We start from the raw sequence: 19637 nt of genomic DNA on the forward strand, positions 1-19637 counted from the left end.
TGGGGCCATACTGCGGGTGAAGCTTGGAAGGACTGAGCAGGATTGAAGGAATAGTTCTTTTCCCCAGTGAGCGTTAAAGGCCTGTGTCCTACCCTAACCCCACATCCCAGCTTGGTGAATGTCAGGCAAGTTTTGTTTCCCATAACCATATTAAGCGCTTCCTTGTGGTTCGAGTAAGCAGGAGTCGACCAGTCAAGTTTTCTAGACCAAACTAGCTCATTTATTTATTTCACTTATCATTGTTGGAATCTGGCAGATGACTGATTCTACCCTGTAAGGATCCAGTGATGTTTTTTTTAAGGTTCTGGAACAAATCATTACATTTAAAATAGAACAATAAATAACAAACAACAACAAATATCCTTAAATGAATCCATTGTTATTTAATTCCTCTTCCTCTTGAACTGACCAGGCTGAGGAACTTGAAGCTGGTGCAAGTGGAGCTTTGCTGGACATAGGCAGCCAGCCTTTGCTTTAGCTTTTGAATATAGTAAAAAAGGAACTGGTTTCTGTTAGCGGTGGAATTCATAAAAAGGTCAGACTCAGCATGGTGGTTCCAGCATATCTTGAAAAGGCCAGGTAACAGTAGTTGTCTGCTGAGCAGATTTACTCTACTACTAGCTACCTATATATAGTGTTGTGTTAAGATTCTTTTATATTTACTTCAGATTGGAGAGAGGCAAATAGAAGCTGTCTCCTGATTTACTTGACCTTCACGTCAAAGCATGAATAGATACAGAGTTTGGCAAAACATAAAATCTTATAAAAATATTCTTTTAAATAGATCAAGTTAATATATGAAGTGGTGGGTGTTTAAATTATCACAACAGGCTTTTTGTAGGAAACTGAAACATTCTGCTAAAGCAAAAGCTTAGGGAGAAAACTCCTTCCCCAGCAGTAAGTGTGGGCCTTTAGAAAGCCTCCTGGGACTCTTAATAGTTCACCTATTTATCTTTCATCTGGTATCTTGACTTTGGAATGTACACTAGGTCTCTCAGTCCTTATGGAGCTATTATAATGACAACTACTTTCTTACAAGTACATAAGGGCTTTCTCTTAGGAACTAGGAGGTTTCCTTTCTGGGTAAAGATGAGAAAGGATAACAGTTGAAAATTAATGTTTTCTAAAATAATTGCCTTATCTGAGAAGAATAAAACCTAAATTTGGGTCTTTAGTTCTCTTTTTCTTAAGTTTTTTTTTATTTAAATCTGTCTAACATACGAGGTCTGGCAATTAAGTTCACGAACTCATCCTAGAAAAAGGGTTACATATCTCAATGCTGAATATCACTATGGTCACCTTCGAAGTACTCCCCTTGGGAAGCTATGCACTGACGCCAGCGCCTAGTCCACCCTTCAAAGCAATTTTGGAACTTTTTCTGGAATGGCCATCAGAGCTGTCATCGTATTACCCTTGATGTCCTGAATGTCATCAAACTGTCTTCCTTTCAATATTTCCTTTATCTTCAGATAAAGAAGTTGTTGGGGGGCAGATCAGGTGAGTAGGGAGGGTGTTCCAATACAGTTATTTGTTTACTGGCTAAAAACTCCCTCACAGACAGTGCCGTGTGAGCTGGTGCATTGTCATGATGCAAGAGCCATGAATTGTTGGCGAAAAGTTCAGGTTGTCTAATTTTTTCATGCTGCCTCTTCAGCTTCCAAATAGTAAACTTGGTTAACTGTCCAGTTGGTACAAATTCTTAATGAAGAATCCCTCTGATAATCAAAAAAGGTTAGCAACATTGTGCAACAAGCTCGTGAACTTGTCAGACCTGGTACAGGAGTTTGTGGTGTAGGGATCTAGTGTATCTTGCCAAATTAGCCAAATTATGGGAGTCTCCTGAGATGTAGTTCAGGGACCTGGAAAATTGATTTTTTCAAAAGCACCCCAATTGATTTCCTGGGTGTTTATACAAGCTTCTGGGCCCAAATTCAATATTTTTATGTCTCTTGGAAAGTCATCAGTTCACCTGGCAATGCCCTTATAAAATAAAAGCCATAAAATTTAAGCAGGTCACTAGGTGATGGAAGCAGATTATGGATGACCCAGAGGTTCCAGGAGATGGAGCTTCCCAGGAATCAGTCCTTAGAATGGTAGGGAGATACAGTGCTCTGGGATGGGATGACCGAGACTAGAATTTTTGTAGCATTCTGGTTGATGGCATAAAGCTAAACTCCCAGATTTGGTGTCCTCCTGGCTGGCCTTCAGGGGTGTTCCTAATATTCCTCTGCTTGCTTTATCTACCAGTTAATGATTGCTCCTTGAGAGTGGAGCTTCCATTTTCCTCTAATGTATATATACTTTTGGCCTTCTGAAAATTTCTCCACGAAGGGTTATAGGGTCCTTTTAATCCTAAGGGTGCACTGATTACAAGTTTGTTTCTCTCAAATGGAAATAGTTGGCCAACTCCTCTTTGTATGTGGGAGGTCTCCTGGCAACTGTGAATAACTTTTAAAGGCTGCTAAGAGGTCAAGAAGTACTTTGTTGGGTCTTGTTCTGTCTCTTTAAAGGCAGGCTTCTCTGTTTTGCTTGGGCCCCAAAAGTTATGATGTTTCTCCTATGGCTCTCTTCTTACTCTCTCTGCTGATTCTTTGGAGGGGTCTCTCACCCTCCCTGGTTTTATCCTGTATCTCTAATCTTTGTACACACTTCAACTTGAGTCTGGTGCCATGTTTAAGTGCCATGTGTCTGAAAGGGAGTCCCATCATCCTGATGTTTCTGTATCCCTAATCCCCGTCGCAGTTCTAGACTCGCACATATGTGATCCTGTAGTCGTCTGTTACTCTTCCCAGCCCGGAACCACAGAAAGTGTCAAAAAATGGTGACCGTCTCATCTCCCTCATCACTTACACCTAAACGATAACCAGGTCTTGTCATTTATTTGTTTGAATTATTCCTGCCTCTTTTTTTCTCAGTTCCTAATATACCACCTTCTATCTTCTCATCTCCAGTTTATATTGAAAGCGGTCTTCCTCTACCTGCCATACTAATCTTGGTACTTTTTTCTTTATATAATGGGAATAACTGTAACTATCTCACAGGGCTGTGGTAAGGATTACCTATCATGTAAAGTGTTTATCATATTGTCTGGAAAAAACAAGTGTTCAGTAGCTGGGAGCATAATGTACTTGACACCTCATTCTGAATTTGATTATCCCTCACTTCACCTCTGTCCCCACCATGGAAGCAGCAAATTGAATAGTCAAACATGTGGACTATAGAGGCCTGTGAGCCTTGGTTTGAGTCCCTAGACTTACGCTTAACTAGTTGTGAGATCTCAGGAAAATTATCTTTGAGCCTTTATATTTTTTAAATGGAAACAATTATATGGCCATTGGGATTGTTAGGCGAATAAAATGAGAAAACTTCTGTATAGAGAGAATACTTCCTTAACAGGCAGTTGCTATGCAAATGTTTCTTGTTTTTGTTCTTCCCATATACTGCATTTTAAGTCCTGTAGTGTCTAACAAATACTAGGTTTAAGAAGTTTGGAGCAAGTGTGATGAGTGTTTCCTCTCTTCTTTTTGCAGGTTAAGCCTATCTACAGTAATGGCTGCGGCCTTACCCAGGACCCTGGGGGAGTTGCAGCTGTACCGAATACTACAAAAAGCCAACCTGCTTTCTTATTTTGATGCCTTTATTCAGCAAGGTGGTGATGATGTCCAGCAACTCTGTGAAGCTGGAGAAGAGGAATTCTTGGAAATCATGGCCCTGGTGGGCATGGCTAGCAAGCCCCTTCATGTTAGAAGGCTACAGAAGGCTTTGAGAGACTGGGTTACAAACCCTGGCCTTTTCAATCAGCCCTTGACTTCCCTCCCTGTTAGTAGCATACCCATCTATAAATTGCCAGAGGGATCACCAACATGGCTGGGAATCTCCTGCAGTAGTTATGAAAGGAGTAGCAACGCCCGAGAACCTCATGTCAAAGTCCCCAAGTGTGCGGCCATCACCTGTGTGCAGAGCTTGGGACAGGGGAAATCGGATGTGGTGGGGAGCTTAGCGCTGCAGGGGATTGGTGAGTCCAGACTCTGGCAAGGCCACCATGGCACCGAGAGCGAGCAGAGCCTCTCCCCAGCAGACCTTGGCTCCCCAGCTTCCCCAAAGGAAAGCAGCGAGGCACTGGATGCTGCCGCCACCCTCTCTGTAGCAGAGTGTGTAGAGCGAATGGCCCCCACGCTGCCAAAAAGTGACTTGAACGAAGTGAAAGAGCTGCTGAAAACCAACAAGAAGTTGGCCAAAATGATCGGTCACATCTTTGAGATGAGTGATGAGGACCCACACAAAGAGGAAGAAATTCGAAAGTATAGTGCAATATATGGCAGGTTTGACTCAAAGAGAAAGGATGGGAAACATCTCACGCTTCATGAGGTAAGAAGCCCACGTTTTTCTCTCTGTATGTGGCATGTTGTGGTCCTAAGAGATAAGTTTGGTAATAGTTTGCAGCAGAGGAGATACACTCCCTGAAAGCAGAATTTAAAACATTGAGGGTAAAATATAACTCTTATGAAAAGAGACTGTATTTATTGTGTTAGGGTATTGTGTCGAACTCAAACATGTTGAGCTTGGAACTATCCTGGAAGATGACTTAGAAAAGTGTCAGAATTCAAACTGAAAGCATAACGTCTTTGCATTTACAAAGCAGTTTGTTTTGTAATTAAAAAATTGAATAGTATTTTAAATATAACTATTCATTTCAAAAACATTTTTGGAGACTTTTTTTTTAGGAAAAAAACATTTTGTAGGAATAACCAGAACTTAAAGAAATTTTCAGCTAGCATAGAAAGCAAAATTACATTAGATGAATGTCAGAAGAACTGTTATAGCTTTGGTTTCATTCTTTGAGTTTATGTTGTTTTGGTTTGACATTTGGTATTAAAATTTCTCATTGTTTTATCTTCATAGCACTCTATCCAGAAATAGTCTGCTTAACTATAAGAATGCATATATAGCTCATTTGCATTTACTCCCCTTTTCTTCTTGTCCACTTGGCCAACACATCATCTTTAAGATTTAGCTCAAGCATAAGCTTAAATCTTTTCTGATGTTTTCCCTCAAGTAGAATGACCTTTCCATTCTTTTCCATTTTTATCACTATATACAGTATTGTCACAGTAACTTCAACTTCAATATTTTATTGTATTTACTGGTCTGTCCCTCTTGATATACTTGTGTTTCTTTAAGGCAGAGGTAATGTCTCATTCATTTTTATATCCTCAGAGCCTAGCATGCCCAATAAATGCTTGGAAAATAAATGCATTTTCAAAATTAAAGGATATTTCATAGGTAGATTTTTCATAGCCATTTATCCTTTAGAAGAAAGAAAGAAATCCTCTTTGAAACAGTATTCAGATAGGTGTAGTATTTCATGTTAGAATCATGCCATCTTTCCCCCAGATTTGTACTTTAACACCAAAAGAATATATACTTATTGCAGAAGTATTCACTTATTACAAAAGGGTATAAAGTGATTGAAGCGGTAAACTTTCAGATACTTTTCTTTATATATACACATATTTTGCACAGTGTTCTCCAAATTCCTTTTCTAAAAAAAACCTAAGAGTACACTCACCATACAGTATACTATGAGTTATCTTTTAAGTCAGTACACATAGAGCTACCTTAGTTATGGGTTGCATTGTATTCCGTTATTTATGTTAACCATTCACTTTTTGATGTCATTTAGGTGTCCATTTGTTTTTATATTATATATGGTGTGTGTAAACATTATACACATACCCCTTTACAGATTTCTGCATGTTTTTCTATAGAATAGATTCTAACTTGTAAAATTACGGGACCAAAGGATATGTAGATTTAATATTTTGGTAGATACTGCTAAATTGCCTTCTAAAAAAGCTGCAACAGTTTACACTTCCACTGTCATTATATGCAAGTGTCCATTTATTCACACTTTTGCTAATCTTGTGTTTATCATTCTTTTTAATCTTTGCCAGTCTAGTAGAGAAAAAATTTTCATTGCTTAAATTTAAGTTCCTTAGTGACAATAAGTATCTTTTCATATGCTTAGCAGACATCCACTTTTATGTTCATACACTTTGTTTTAATGTGAGATTGTTTGTCGTACCTTTAAAAAATTGATTTGTAAGAACTTTTTATATTTTAAGGACATTTTTATATTTTAACCTTTTGTCTTATGTTGTAAACATTTTCCCACATTATAATTGTGCTTTGACCTTCTGGACTGTTTGCCATGTGGAAGTTTATATAGTAATATCTATTGATCTTGTCCTGTATGAGTTGATTAGTCTAATTCTCTAATCCTTCAGGAGTATAATTATTTTAATTACCTTAGCTAAATAATATAATTTGATATCTGGGAAGGTAAGTGTCCCTTCAATAATCTTGTATTGCTGCTTCTGTTTTGTTAGGTAATATTATACATTTCTCCTTCCAAATGAAATTTTTTAATATATGTCACATTTTCCAAAATCTTCTGTGAGTATTTTTATTACATATGCCTAAAAGGTATAGATTAATTTGGAAAAAATTGACATATTTACAACAATGAAAGCCCCCATACAGAAATATAGTGTATATATTTACTTATTTAGATCTTATATATTCCTTGGTAATTTTGTTAGTTTTTTTATTTACATACTCATAGGTTTTGCACACTTCTTGTTAGGTTATATACTGTGTATTATAGTGCATTTATATATATATTAAATGTCTCATATATATGTCACTTTATTTTGTTTGTATAGAATATATAAAATTTAAAAGGGATATAATTATAAATGAAATTTTTCCCCACTTTTAAAAAAATTGCTATCACTGGCTGATTTTTGCATATAAATCTTGTTTTCATCAATTTTACTATTTGAGCTTTTAAAATAATTTTAGATGTGACTGTATACTGGAGCTTACGATCAGAGAATTGGTTAGCAAAATTACTTAACCAAAGTGAATCTATGGTTTTTTATCTATTTTGGGCACATCCTATGTATTGTTGCCAGACAGTAACTTGACTCACAAGAACTTGTGAGTAAGCTAGAAAATACACTTAGTGTTATAATTCAGATGTACTTTGACACTATCACTACCTATGAACCAATAGAGGAATCTACTAAAAGGCTATTATGGTTGTCAGTAATGAGATATCACCTCACCCCTGTCAGAATGGCTATCATCAATAAATCAACAAACACGTGTTGGTGAGGATGTGGAGAAAAGGGAACCCTTGTGCACTGTTGGTGGGATTGCAAATTGATGCAGACACTGTGGAAAACAGTATGGAGGTTCCTACAAAAATTAAAAATAGTACTACCTTATGACCCAGCAATTCCACTAGTGGGTAGTTATCCAAAGAAATCCAAAATACTAATTCAAAAAGATATATGCACCCTTATGTTTACTGCAGCGCTATTCACAATAGCCAAGATATGGAAACATCCGAAATGCCCATCAATAGACGATTGGATAAAAAAATTGTGGTCTGTGTATGTGTATGTGTGTACACACACATACACATACACACAATGGAATACTCCTCTGCCATAAAAATAAAATAATGAAATTTTTACTATTTGTAACAACATGGATGGACCTAGAGGGTATTATGCTAAGAGAAATAAGTCAGACTGAGCAAGACAAATACCATATGATCTCACTTACATGAAAATCTGAAAAACAAAATAAACAAGAGAGAAACAAGCATTCTATATAAAGACCATTTTGATGGTTGATAGCTAGGGGGATCGTGGGGGGTGGATGAAAAAGGGGAAGGGATTAAGAGGTACAAATTGGTAGTTACAAAACAGTCCTGGGGGTGTAAAGTATAACATTAGGAAGATAGTCAATACTGTAATAACTGTATGGTGTCAGATGGGTATGAGATTTGTCAGGGTGATCACTTTGTAAATTATATAAATGTCTAATTGTACTCCTGAAACTAATATAATAGTGTATGTCAACTGTAATTGAAAAATAAAAAGTAGTTTTAAAAAGATAAAAGCAAAACCCAAAAAACATCTTGCCAATTTTAATTCAAATTCAGTTAGACCAAATTTTAGTTTTAATCCAGTTTTCATATAACTTTTAAAACAAAGCAGATTAAATACAAAGATAGGTGAAAAGACCCGTATTTTTATCAAAGCGAAAGTATTTTGAAGAGATTTTTAATAAACCCAATCAACCTCACTTTAAAAAAAAAAATCCTAACCTACTTTAAAAACATCCAAAATGAATTATTTCACACTTGGGTTTTGCTAAGGGGCTCTTTGCTTCCTTGGGTAAGTAGGTACAGATGATATTTAAGTAATGAAACCATTGTGGTTTTCCCAAAATAAGGGAACACTCAAAGTGAATGCTAGTAGGCTGAGATGTGGGAGTGGGGGCTTTGGAAAATGTGGCTTGTGTTTTTGAAACTTAATTTAGACCACTTGTTATTTGTAACTCAAGTACTCAAGTATGTGAATCTGGTCCAATAATATAGCTCAGGATAGAAATTTATAAATCAGGATGTTTTCTTCAAACTTGTAACCATTCCAAATGTTTGGTAGAAGAAATCCTGAGAGAATTAAAAGAAAGATACTATTAAGTATACCTTTTAGGTGTTATGATAATTTCACATTTTTTCATTTGACTATTTAAAATGACAGAACAAGTTTTGAGTTTTTCTGAATTCCTAACATTAAAGAATGCTATTAGTTTGTCCTTAATTTCCAAATAAGAAAATATGTGACTAATTATTAATTCACTGTTGTTAGTATTTCTGAGAGTTTTCTTCATATAAACCCTGTGGACACTGTTCTTTTAATCTTTTAAGACAGAGCTGTATTTAGGTCACTAGTGGATGAAAATAAGGAAGTTATCTACACCTGAAAAAAATTTTCAGCTCTCACAAGTACATAAAATTTTCTTACATGATTTTTATACTTGTTCTCAAATATGTACATTGTACAGTAAAGAGTTATGGAATGAATCATTGTTATACATTTTTATAAGCTAAAGAATCGGTGACGGTCTTAGACCTCGCCTAAGGTATGGCCTGGTTTATAGGAATCCGACCATGAAGACAGTGTGAGCATCTGAGGCCTAGAACCAAACTAGTTGTTGGTATGGGGTGCTACTAAGGGATAAACCCAGATTCAGTACTAGAAGTCCAGGCAGGCAGAATGTTCCATCTATCCAAATGTGCGTTAGCTGAGTATGTGGTAAACTAAGCAAGCAGTGTGTGTCAGATCTTAAATCAATAAATGCATGAGAAGAGAGAAAATAGAAGTTGAAAAGAGCAGGGCAGTAGAGAATGTAGGAGCTTTTAGTATTCAGAAATAGAAGCAGGTAGACAACTTAGCATTATAGAATATTTGTCAGCAGATAGCAACATCCAACCAAAAGAGCTGTGGAAGGGAAAGTGGGAGATGTAGAGTCAGTGGGGAAGTTGTAGACCTAGTGGAAGTTCTACGGGAATTGGAGTGCTAATAAACACATTATCAAGATAAGGATGATGATGACAAATTTCCACTGTAGTGTTGAGAAGTCAAGGCTGAGTGTTTGAAAGAAGTGTAACAATCTTACTTTTGAGCGGAAGAATGCTGAATCTGGGAACCCCATAGACCCTAGCACCCCATTGACCCTATTTATTGGTAAGTTACGATGCTTTATTCTGAACTCTCAGCTTAGAATGGATAGATTTCAAAGCCTAATACTTGAAAACAAATCTTGGCCATTTCCTTTTGATCATTTTAAAAAATGGATTGTAGGACTGTGAGAGTTGTCTATTTCTTCTTGAATCACTTTTGGTAAGTCATATTTTCCTAAGAATATGTCCATTTCATTTAAGTTTTCAAATTTACTGGCATAAAGTTGTTTCTAGTTTTCTGTTGTACATTTAAATCTTTTTTCCCCTGATCGATCTTGCCATTTATCAATTTTATTGATATTTTCAGGAATCTGTGAACTAGAGTCATGGGCCAAATCTGCCCTGCCTCCTGATTTTGCAGATAAACTTTTTTTGGAACACAGCCATATCTGTTTATGTCTGGCTGCTTTTGAGCTATGATGTCAGAGTTCAGTAGTTGTAACAGACTATTTGGTCTATAAAACCAAAATATTTACTATCTGGCCTTTTACAAAAAAAGCTTTCCAACTGCTAATCGTTTTGAAGAAGCAACTTTTGGCTTAGTTGATACTCTTAGTTTGTGTGTGTGTGTGTGTGTGTGTGTGTGTGTGTGTGTTCCGCTTTTTTACAATTTATTTTATTGTTCTTTTCTAATTTAAGTTGGGTGCTTAGTTCCTTAATGTGCAGCTGTTCTTTTTCTAATGTAAGCAATTAAAGCCATAAATTCTCACTATTATTTAATTAGCATTCTCCAAGTTTTGATAGGAGATTATCTTATTATTTTTCAATTCTGATTATTTTGTCTTTTTATTTATAATTTATTCTCTAACCCATGAGTTATTTGGAAGTGTCTTTTCACTTTTCAATTGAGGTTTTTTTTCCTTAATTGTTTTTCCTATGATTTCTAACTGAATTGCACTGTGGTCAGAGAACATGGTTTGCAGGCTGCTAATCCTTTAGAATTGGTTGAGATTTTAGGTGGCCCAGTATATGGTCAGTGTTTTTCGTGTGTTTCTGCAGTTGTGGTAGAGTGTTCTGTATATGTCTGTTTTAACATGCTTCTTAACTCTGTTATTCAAACTTTCTGGTCTTGCTTTTTCTTCTTTGCTTGCTCTTTCACTAACTGAGAATTGTGTGTTAAAGTCACCTACTGTGAGTGTGGAGTCGTCTGTTTCCTTTTGTATTGTGTGTATAGTCTTTAATAATGCATTTTGCTTTAAAAACCTATTTTCTTTGATATTACTGTAGATATATGTGCTTTCTTTTTGTTAGTAAATGCTTGTTAGATCTTTTTTCCATCCTTTTACTTTCAGTCTTTCCTAATCCATGTTTTAAATACATCTCTTATAAATATAAATAGATTTTTTTAAAATCCAGTCTTACATTTTTTGTCTTTTAAGTAGAACATTTGGTTTATTTACATTTATTATAAGGACTAATATTTTGAATTTATTTCCATTTTATTTTGTATTTCTTCCCCTTCCCAATTCTTTATATCTCCAATTGACCATCTGGAATTAGTTTACTTTAGCCTGAAGTGCATGATGTAGCATTTTCTCAGTGAAGGTCTACTGACGGCAAACTGTCCTTCCCTACACCACTGGGAAATATTTATTTTGCCCTGATTCTTAATTGCTGTTTATTTTGGGCATAAAATTCTATATTGTCCATTATTTTCCCATAGTAATTGAAGATATTATTTCCTTGGCTTTTGGCTTTCATTGTTGTGTTTAGAAGACTGGTTTATGTGACTGTTGTCTGCTTTTGAAATCTGCTGTTTGTGCCTGCCTCAATTTCTTCTCTCCTTCCAATTTCTCACTTTTTCCTGGTCTTTTTTACTGTACTACTCTTTAGTCATATTTTTAACTCCTTTTATTTTTTTAAATGAAGTCTCTGTGGGTCTGATTCTGCTATCTGTTGTTTCTGCTGGTTTTTACTTTTGATGCTTTGTTTCTTTGGATGTTTTATGATTTCTGTCTGTGAACTCATATTTTTTGGAACTGGGGGAATGTTTTGAGGCCTAGAAAGAAAATGGATTGTCCTAGAGATTTGTTTTTGCTTCTACCAGGCAGCTGTACTCTGCACACTACAGTTCTGGGACCCTATAAAAATAAAATCTCAGCCCACTTAGTTTGAATAAGGGCTGAAAATCTATGTGACAGCTGATTTGGGGTTATGAAACCTCAAGAGAGTAACTTCTGTTCTTTCCCACTCAGTAACAAGGTTCGTGACAGGTAATTTCCCATGCATTCCCTTGGGGGTACAGGTGTATTCTAAGTCAGCCTTACATTGGTCATGTAGGGCTTTGGGATTTCAGTTTTACAGAGGAGAGGTCTTAGACTCCTCACCTTTGCTGGATCCTGGGTGTTTGCTCTTACCACTTGCCCTCCACACTCAACAGCCCCATGAGGCTGTGAAGACTGAAGCTCAAGTTCATCTGGTTTAGCAAATGTCCTCAACTTATTCCTTTGAGATACTGTCTTCATTCATTTTGGCCTGAATAGTTCTTACTGTTTTGCTGGCTCATTGATGTATTTAAGTTAATGTTTTTTCCGTCTATTTTCAAAATTTTTAGTTCTTACCAGTGAGAGGGGCCAGTCATGTTACATTGCTCTCCCTGTGCTGGAAATAAATGTCTTAATCACCTTTTGAGCTTCCCTATCATAATATTCACATAGTATTTTTAGGCTGACACTTAACTGAAAGTCATAATCATTTGATTGTTAAAGATTATAATGTTAACTCCCAGTAAAGAAAGTTTTTAAGTCTAGTTATGATGGTGGAAAGCTAACTTTAAGAAATCTTTTACATGAAGCTATGAATGGAATTTCGATATTTGTAGCCACGAAAAGGGGAAGTGGAGGAAGTAAGTTAATCAAGTAAGTTAACCAATTAAGAATATCTCATTTTATACTTTCAACAAAATTAGAAACTTAGAATTTTTAAAAAGCTAGAACAATGATGCAATGAGTGACTACTGTTTTGAAGTATTTGTATCAGTTTTCTTTTATAAAGATATCATAATAGTTATTGATTTAATTGTTAGTGACTGGGAGCATGAAATCTAGAAACACTGACAGACAATACATTTTTGATTGGGAACCTTGATCAGTTGGCTTCTACATCTTGGGATGAGCTATAGTTATTTCTCCAGTCTCAATTTTTCTATCAGCAGGCTCCCTGAGGTCATGGAAAGTTGAGTCTACTTTTTTGGTCTGTTGGAGCCTGAATTCAATAACAAAGAATGTGTTATATTGTTTTTCTTGGTTTCTGGTAGGATGATGGAAGGAATACTAGAACATTGTTTTCAGTTTATGTTGAAAAGTTATTTTTTGTGGTTGTGCATAAGCTGGTACTTCTGAAATGTTGTCAATTAGTATTTAAATCAATCTCACTCTGGACATTAAACTACCCCTAGGTTTTCTTAGATATTTATAGAGCAATCCATGTTAGATGCTGATGTAAACAAGCCAGTTCTCTGCCTTAATACGTGATAAAAGTAAAGGATACAGCATACATAAGTGAAAAAAAGGAGATACAAATCTGTATTCACATGTATATTATGTTTATATATACACAGAGATATTGGAATAATATAAAAATATTAATAGTCATTCTAGATGCAAAGATTGCATGCTTTATTTATTGTCTTCTTTTGCTTCTCTGTATAAAAAAAAATTTAGTTAAAAAAAAGTTATGGTGAATAAAGTGGGATGCCAAAGTAGGGAGAAAGAGTAAATGCCTGATTTCTTATAAAAGGAAAACAAGAACTAACACTAACCATTTCGTGCCATGTGTGTCTCCTCTCCTCATTTACTTCTTATAGAGTCCTTTGAGGTAGTGATATTATCCCATTTTGGCCCTGAGAAAACTGATGCTTTGAGTTTTTACAAGCCAAAGTCATATAGCTGGTAAATGATGGAGCAAGACTCATTCAGATCTGTCTGCCATCAGATCCCATTCTCTTTTTGCCATCAATCATGCCTTGGAATGAGTGTGTTTCTTGCATTTTATAAAAGTCTGATATACTTCTTGGCAATTTCCTACATGTACGTGTATTTAAATTGACAAAATTATGTGGGGAAAAAAAAGATTTTCTAGTTTATTGAACAATTAAAGGTTTTAAGTTTAGGATAACATTTGCTATTTTAAATTTTAGTACAGGGCGTTTGGTCAACGAGGAACTCTATATTGACAGTAACACTCTAAAGAGTAGAATTAGGTGACTTTTAGAGATTCAAGACCTTGGTTTTTTATTATAGCCCAGATTTTCTAGAATTATTTGTGATAACTCTGTTTTTACTAAGTGATTTGATAAATATTTAACTAAAGTCATTTAATTTTTATTCCTGCAGTCATTTCATGTTAGTTCACATAAAAAATAAAAAAAAATAAAAAAAACCTGTTAGACCATGTATACTCACTTTTAGTTAGGGAAATATTATCAACATATGATATAGTCAAATCCCTTGGTTTTTCATAAGAAAAATGAGATATAGAACATTTTTTACTTTTTACTTTAATTTTGATTATTTTCCATAATCTCATACCTAAACAAAAATAAATAAAGCATCTGAATAAATAATATTAAGATGACTATTTTGATTAATTTGAGTTCTGAGAGACGGTAGGTGACTATTTTCTTTTAAAATTAGGCATTAGGACTAATTAGGAATAAAAACCATCCTGATTTTTATAAATTATGATTTCATTATATAATGATGTGACATTTCTCTATTCTTAAGTGAAACATTTTATATTCTGATGAAATTAAAGTGTTTATAATTTTTAAAACTTTATTTTGGGTATGCAGCTTACTGTTAATGAAGCGGCTGCTCAGCTCTGTGTGAAGGATAATGCCCTGCTGACAAGAAGAGATGAACTTTTTGCCCTGGCTAGGCAGATTTCTCGAGAAGTCACCTATAAATATACTTACAGAACCACCAAGTAAGTGTTTAACTAATTGGCAGTATTTTTGCATTGTTTGATAGAAGTAGACTTGAAATACCATCCATTGATAATATATAAGCATTTCTGGAAAAGTAGTGTTATTATAGTTCTATATAATTAAACAGTGAAGTGACTTTTCAAAACATTATTGCTAAAGTAGTTTTTGTTGTTTTGTTTAATTCTCTTTTGTCTTTTTTTTGAAAGATAGTTCCCTAGCACTATAGCAGTGTTTGGTAGTGGTTTTAGACATTCTCTTACGCAGATGCTTTGGTTTTGAGTGTGATGATAGGATTTAGTTAGTCAGCATATATAGATTATTTGTGTACCACTAACTGCATGAACTTGAACTCTGAGGAAGCAAATTATTTCCTTTTGCAAGGTGTCTGCAATCTAATGAGATTAGCTGAATAGATAAAAAGATTCCATTGACCAGTATTTAAGGGAAATTTGGAAGATCCTTTTATTATTAGCAAGTGGAATATGGAACATGTGTTTGAAATAAAAAAAACCTTAATGTTGAAAAACACGATGGTTTTAAAATTAATGTAAACACAACGATATTATTCTTCATCATCTCCTCCCTTGAACTTTAAGCCTTGTCTATAAGTATAGGACCATTCTGATTTTGTTCACTTGGTTGCACATGGACCCTGATTTCCAGTGCACCATCACTTATGCATGCCTCCTTCTCTGAGTAGATGCACATGACCACTCGCATTAGAATAACTGAGCATGTGTTGAAAAGTCACATCCTGAGCACCCTCCCCAGCTCTAATAAATCACAGTCTCTGGAGATGGAACCTTGGAATTCAAACTTTCACAGGCATCTCAGATGGTTCTTGTGCATATTCAAGTTTGAAAACAACCCTTACAGGCATTTGCTGTCATCACTATTTTTCCTAACTCATAGAAGCTTCATTTTCTTCTACCTGAAGAGCCCGTATACCGTGTTTCCCCGAAAATAAGACCTAGCCGGACAATCAAATCAGCTCTAATGCATCTTTTGGAACAAAAATTAATATAAGACCCGGTCTTATCTTACTATCTTATATTATATTATGTAAGACCCAGTCTCATATTATAGTAAAATAAGACCAGGTCTTATATTAATTTTTGCTCCAAAAGACGTATTAGAGCTGATTGTCCGGCTAGGTCTTATTTTTGGGGAAACACGGTAGGTATTTACAAACTGACACGTGAAACTTTGCAGACTAAATGAACAGGTCAGATTATACAGCAATATTACAGGATCATTTACGAGACTTTTTTAGAGTTGGGTAATCAAGAGCTGATTTAGTGATTTTTCATCTTCTTCACTGTATTATACACGATTTTCCTTCTGAGTGCTTTCTTTAACTAATTTTCTTTAATCAAAGTAATACATGTACATGATTTAAGAAGTCAAACAGTACACAAGGCTTATAATGAAACTCAGCAGTTCCCCCGCTCCACCCCTTCCCCTTTTTAATACCATACCCTAGAGGCAACTACTTTCAACAATTTTTAGCTGTTTCTTGTAGTATTTAGATTTATATTTCTTTCTAAGTTAAATATATTTTAAAATATGTAACACTTGCACATAATTCAGGAGATAAAACTGTAAATAGGTAATACAGAAATGTTTTACTCCCATTCCTGTCTTGTTTTACCATTTCTCTCCTAGTGTAGGTAGCTTTATTAGTTTCTTTTTTCATCCTGCAGTGTTTGTTTATTACGCACTTGCAAAGAAATATAAATATAGTTTATCACTTTACCGTTAAAAAAATAACATGTGGCATTATTATTGTATATTTTGCTTTTAACTGTCTTGGAGATCTCACTATATTTACGTATACATCTTCCTCATTATTTTTTACAGCAGCATAGTATTGCATTGATAGACCATGATTCTTTTAACCAGTCCCCTATTAATGGATACTTGAGATGTTTCTAGTCTTTTGTCATTTTAAATAATACCACAATAAATAACATCATACATCTCTTATTTTGTTGATTCTGAGATATACTTTTTTTGTGTTTTAACATTTTTATATGAAGGTGTAACTTACAATTGATGGCTTGTCGTAGTTTAACTGGCAGTAGTAATTCATGTATGTGTAGGTACCTCTGTGGGATAGATTCCCAGCCGAGGGATCTCTAGGTCAAGAGAAAATGCATCTGTAGTTTCAGTAGATCGATAAAATGCATCTAAGTCTCATGTACCTTCAAGCATTCATCTTAAGTGGCATTTTTGTCCTAAATTGTTTCTATTACACCATAAAGGGATATCATGGAATACAATCCTTGATTTTGTTTTTTTTTCCATTTTTATTATGTGACGATCATTCCATACTTACTGAGTACTTTCTATGTGGGAAATTTTAGGTAGTGGTCTTTTAAAATGTATAATGTAATTGTGTTTGCATGTTTTTCTAATGTTAATTTAGAAATGATGAAAAGTCCCTTTTTCATTATTTCAGTTTTGTTAATGAATGCCTTATTTCTGGTGTCAGGGTCAGGATTATATGTTTTGGTGGAAGTTTATAGATTGAGATGACTTTAGAATAAAATGTGTTACCTTCTGAAGTTTTTCTCTATTTCCCATTTCCCTTAGGTCAAAATGTGGAGAAAGAGATGAATTATCTCCAAAGAGAATTAAAGTGGAGGTATGATTATGTATTATATTTGCTTATGCTGATGACGGTTGCTGTAATAGTTGAAACTAAAAAAAGGGGGGGTGATGGTCCCATAAACTAGTGAAAAATGTCAATTGTAGAATCTTAAAAATAATACAGAAGTTTGTTGCTTTGTAGTATACAGTAATTTGAACTAGGACACTAAGGAAGTTCTTAGAAGGAAACGATGAAGTTGCTATCCAGTCAATTTCTCAAAGGTTGCTTTATAAATATGTTTTTTACAGATTTAAAACTACTGGTTAAACTGTTCCTTTTATAATCTTATTTACATCATTATTCATCTTATCAAATACATTTAGAGGAGCTAAGGTTTAATTTCTTTATATTAACTGAGAGAAATACAACTTCGTAGATGCAAATTACAGAGATTTTACTATAATTAAAGCCTCTTTTAGAGGTCCATGATTAAGTCTGCCCTTCTGATTTTAGACCCACCAGTGGAAAGGTGAGAGTTAGAGAGCAAAATGTGCTTTTTATAGGGCTCTCAGAACTATAGAGTGGTTTCAAAACTACGGTACTGTTCCTTAATTTGGATTGAATATAGTAAGTTCCCCCCTTACCTGCAGTTTCGCTTTCCACAGTTTCAGTTACCTGCGGTCTCAGTTTCCCATAGTCAACTACAGTTGGAAAATATTAAATGGAAAAATCCAGAAATACACAATTCATAAGTTTTAAATTGCACGCCGTTCTGAGTAGCATTATGAAACCTTGTACCATCCGCTTTGTCCCGCCGGGTATGTGAAACCTGCCTTTGTCCAGTGTATCCGTGCTGTGTACACTGCCTGCCCATTAGACCTGTAGCAGCCGTCTTAGTTATCAGATTGTCACAGTACCACAGTGCTTGTGTTCAAGTAGCCCTTCTTTACTTAGTAATGGACCCAAAGCCCCAGGGTGGTGATGCTGGCAATTCCATTCCGGTATGACAAAGAGAAGCTGTAAAGTGCTTCCTTTAAATGAAAATGCAAAAGTTCTCGACTTAATAAAGAAAAAAATCATATGCTGAAGCAGACATGGAAAGTAAGAACTATTCTTCTATCCTTGAAATTGTGAGGAAGGAAAAATAAATTTGTGCTAAATTTGCTGTCATACCTTAAATTGCAAGTTATGTGGCCATGGTGCGTGATAAGTGCTTAAGATGGAAAAGACACTAAATTTGTGGGTGGAAGACATGAACAGAAAACGTGTTCAGTTGACAGCAGTGTGTTTGGACCAGAAAGCATTGAGCCTATCTATACGAAGACTTCAGCAAGGGAACTCCTGAAACGAGTGACACTAAGCCGTTTACTGCAAGTAAGGAATGGTTACACAGATTCAGGAATGGTTTGAGCAGAAAAATATAAAAATTACTGGAGGGAAAGAGACCACATTCACCTAACGTTTATTACAATATATTGCGCAAATGTTCTATTTTATTATTAGTTATTATTAATCTCGTACTATGCCTAATTTATAAATTAAACTTTATCATAGGTATGTATATATAGGAAAAAAACATAAATAGGGTTCGGTACTATCTGCAATTTCAGGCATCCACTGGTGATCTTGGACCGTATTCTCCGTGAAAATGGGGACTACTGTACTTTTTTAGAGGCCAGTCTGCAGCATAGTATAAATCTGAAGTTAGGTGGCATCTTCCTTTTTTTCTTGGGTAAAGGGGTCAGTACTCTCTTAGCCATCTGTTATTTAATTTCAAGTTAAAGCAAATGAGCTATGTTTGACTACTCTAAATTTCCATCATGAAATTAGTTTTACTAAACATTTGTTTGTACGGAATAGTCTTTCATTTATACCAAAGCCATAGTTATCTTTTAAAAACATAAATCCCTTTCTTGCTAAAATTTTCCAGTGGCCTTCTACTATACCTAGAATAAAACCTATGCTTTTTCCTGAGGCATCTGAGACCCTACGAGGTCTGACTCTGGCTTGCATCTCTGACCTCGTGTGCTACACACTTCCCCATTCTCACTATGTCCCGGCTACACGGATCAATTTTCTGTTCCTGGAACATGCCAAACTCATTTGTGCCTTAGCCTCACTGTTCCCCCTACCTAGTTCTCTAGATCTTCACATGGCTTTAGAGATTCCGCTGACTTCCTGTCCCCTTTCTAAAGTCCACAGTCACACGTAGGCTCGTTCTCCTGGTTTATTTGGTTTGTTTTCCTAGCACTTACCAGTATCTGAAACGATTGTATATTTGTTTTTAATTTATTATTAGTCTGCCCCATTAAATTAGAATAGAGCTCTTATCTGCGTATCTACTACTTTATACTGACTTTATAATAGTACTTTGTACTTAATAGGCACTTAATAAAATCTGTTAGATGAAATAATGAATAGCTGTGGATAAGTATCTTCGACTTATAAAATCTTTAGCCTAAAGCAGTGGTTCTGAAAGAAAAGAATGTTGTCCAAAAAAGGGCACACTTAAA

At 35.2% G+C, this 19637-nt stretch overlaps 1 protein-coding gene across 2 annotated transcripts in view; it reads left to right on the top strand.

Annotated features, from left to right (window-relative positions):
* Positions 1-19637, top strand: part of NAB1 (NGFI-A binding protein 1) — a 42468-nt gene that overhangs the window by 5246 nt on the left and 17585 nt on the right. For both annotated transcript variants that reach the window (XM_019740737.3, XM_019740735.3), the window contains exons 2-4: positions 3531-4368; positions 14397-14530; positions 17127-17178. In XM_019740737.3, coding sequence (XP_019596296.2) covers positions 3550-4368; positions 14397-14530; positions 17127-17178 — 1005 coding nt within the window. In that variant the 5' untranslated portion in view covers positions 3531-3549. The remainder of the gene's footprint in view (positions 1-3530; positions 4369-14396; positions 14531-17126; positions 17179-19637) is intronic.

This window comes from Rhinolophus sinicus, chromosome 17, assembly GCF_057876585.1.
Source record: "Rhinolophus sinicus isolate RSI-liver-muscle chromosome 17, RSI-T2T, whole genome shotgun sequence".
NCBI lineage: Eukaryota > Metazoa > Chordata > Mammalia > Chiroptera > Rhinolophidae > Rhinolophus > Rhinolophus sinicus.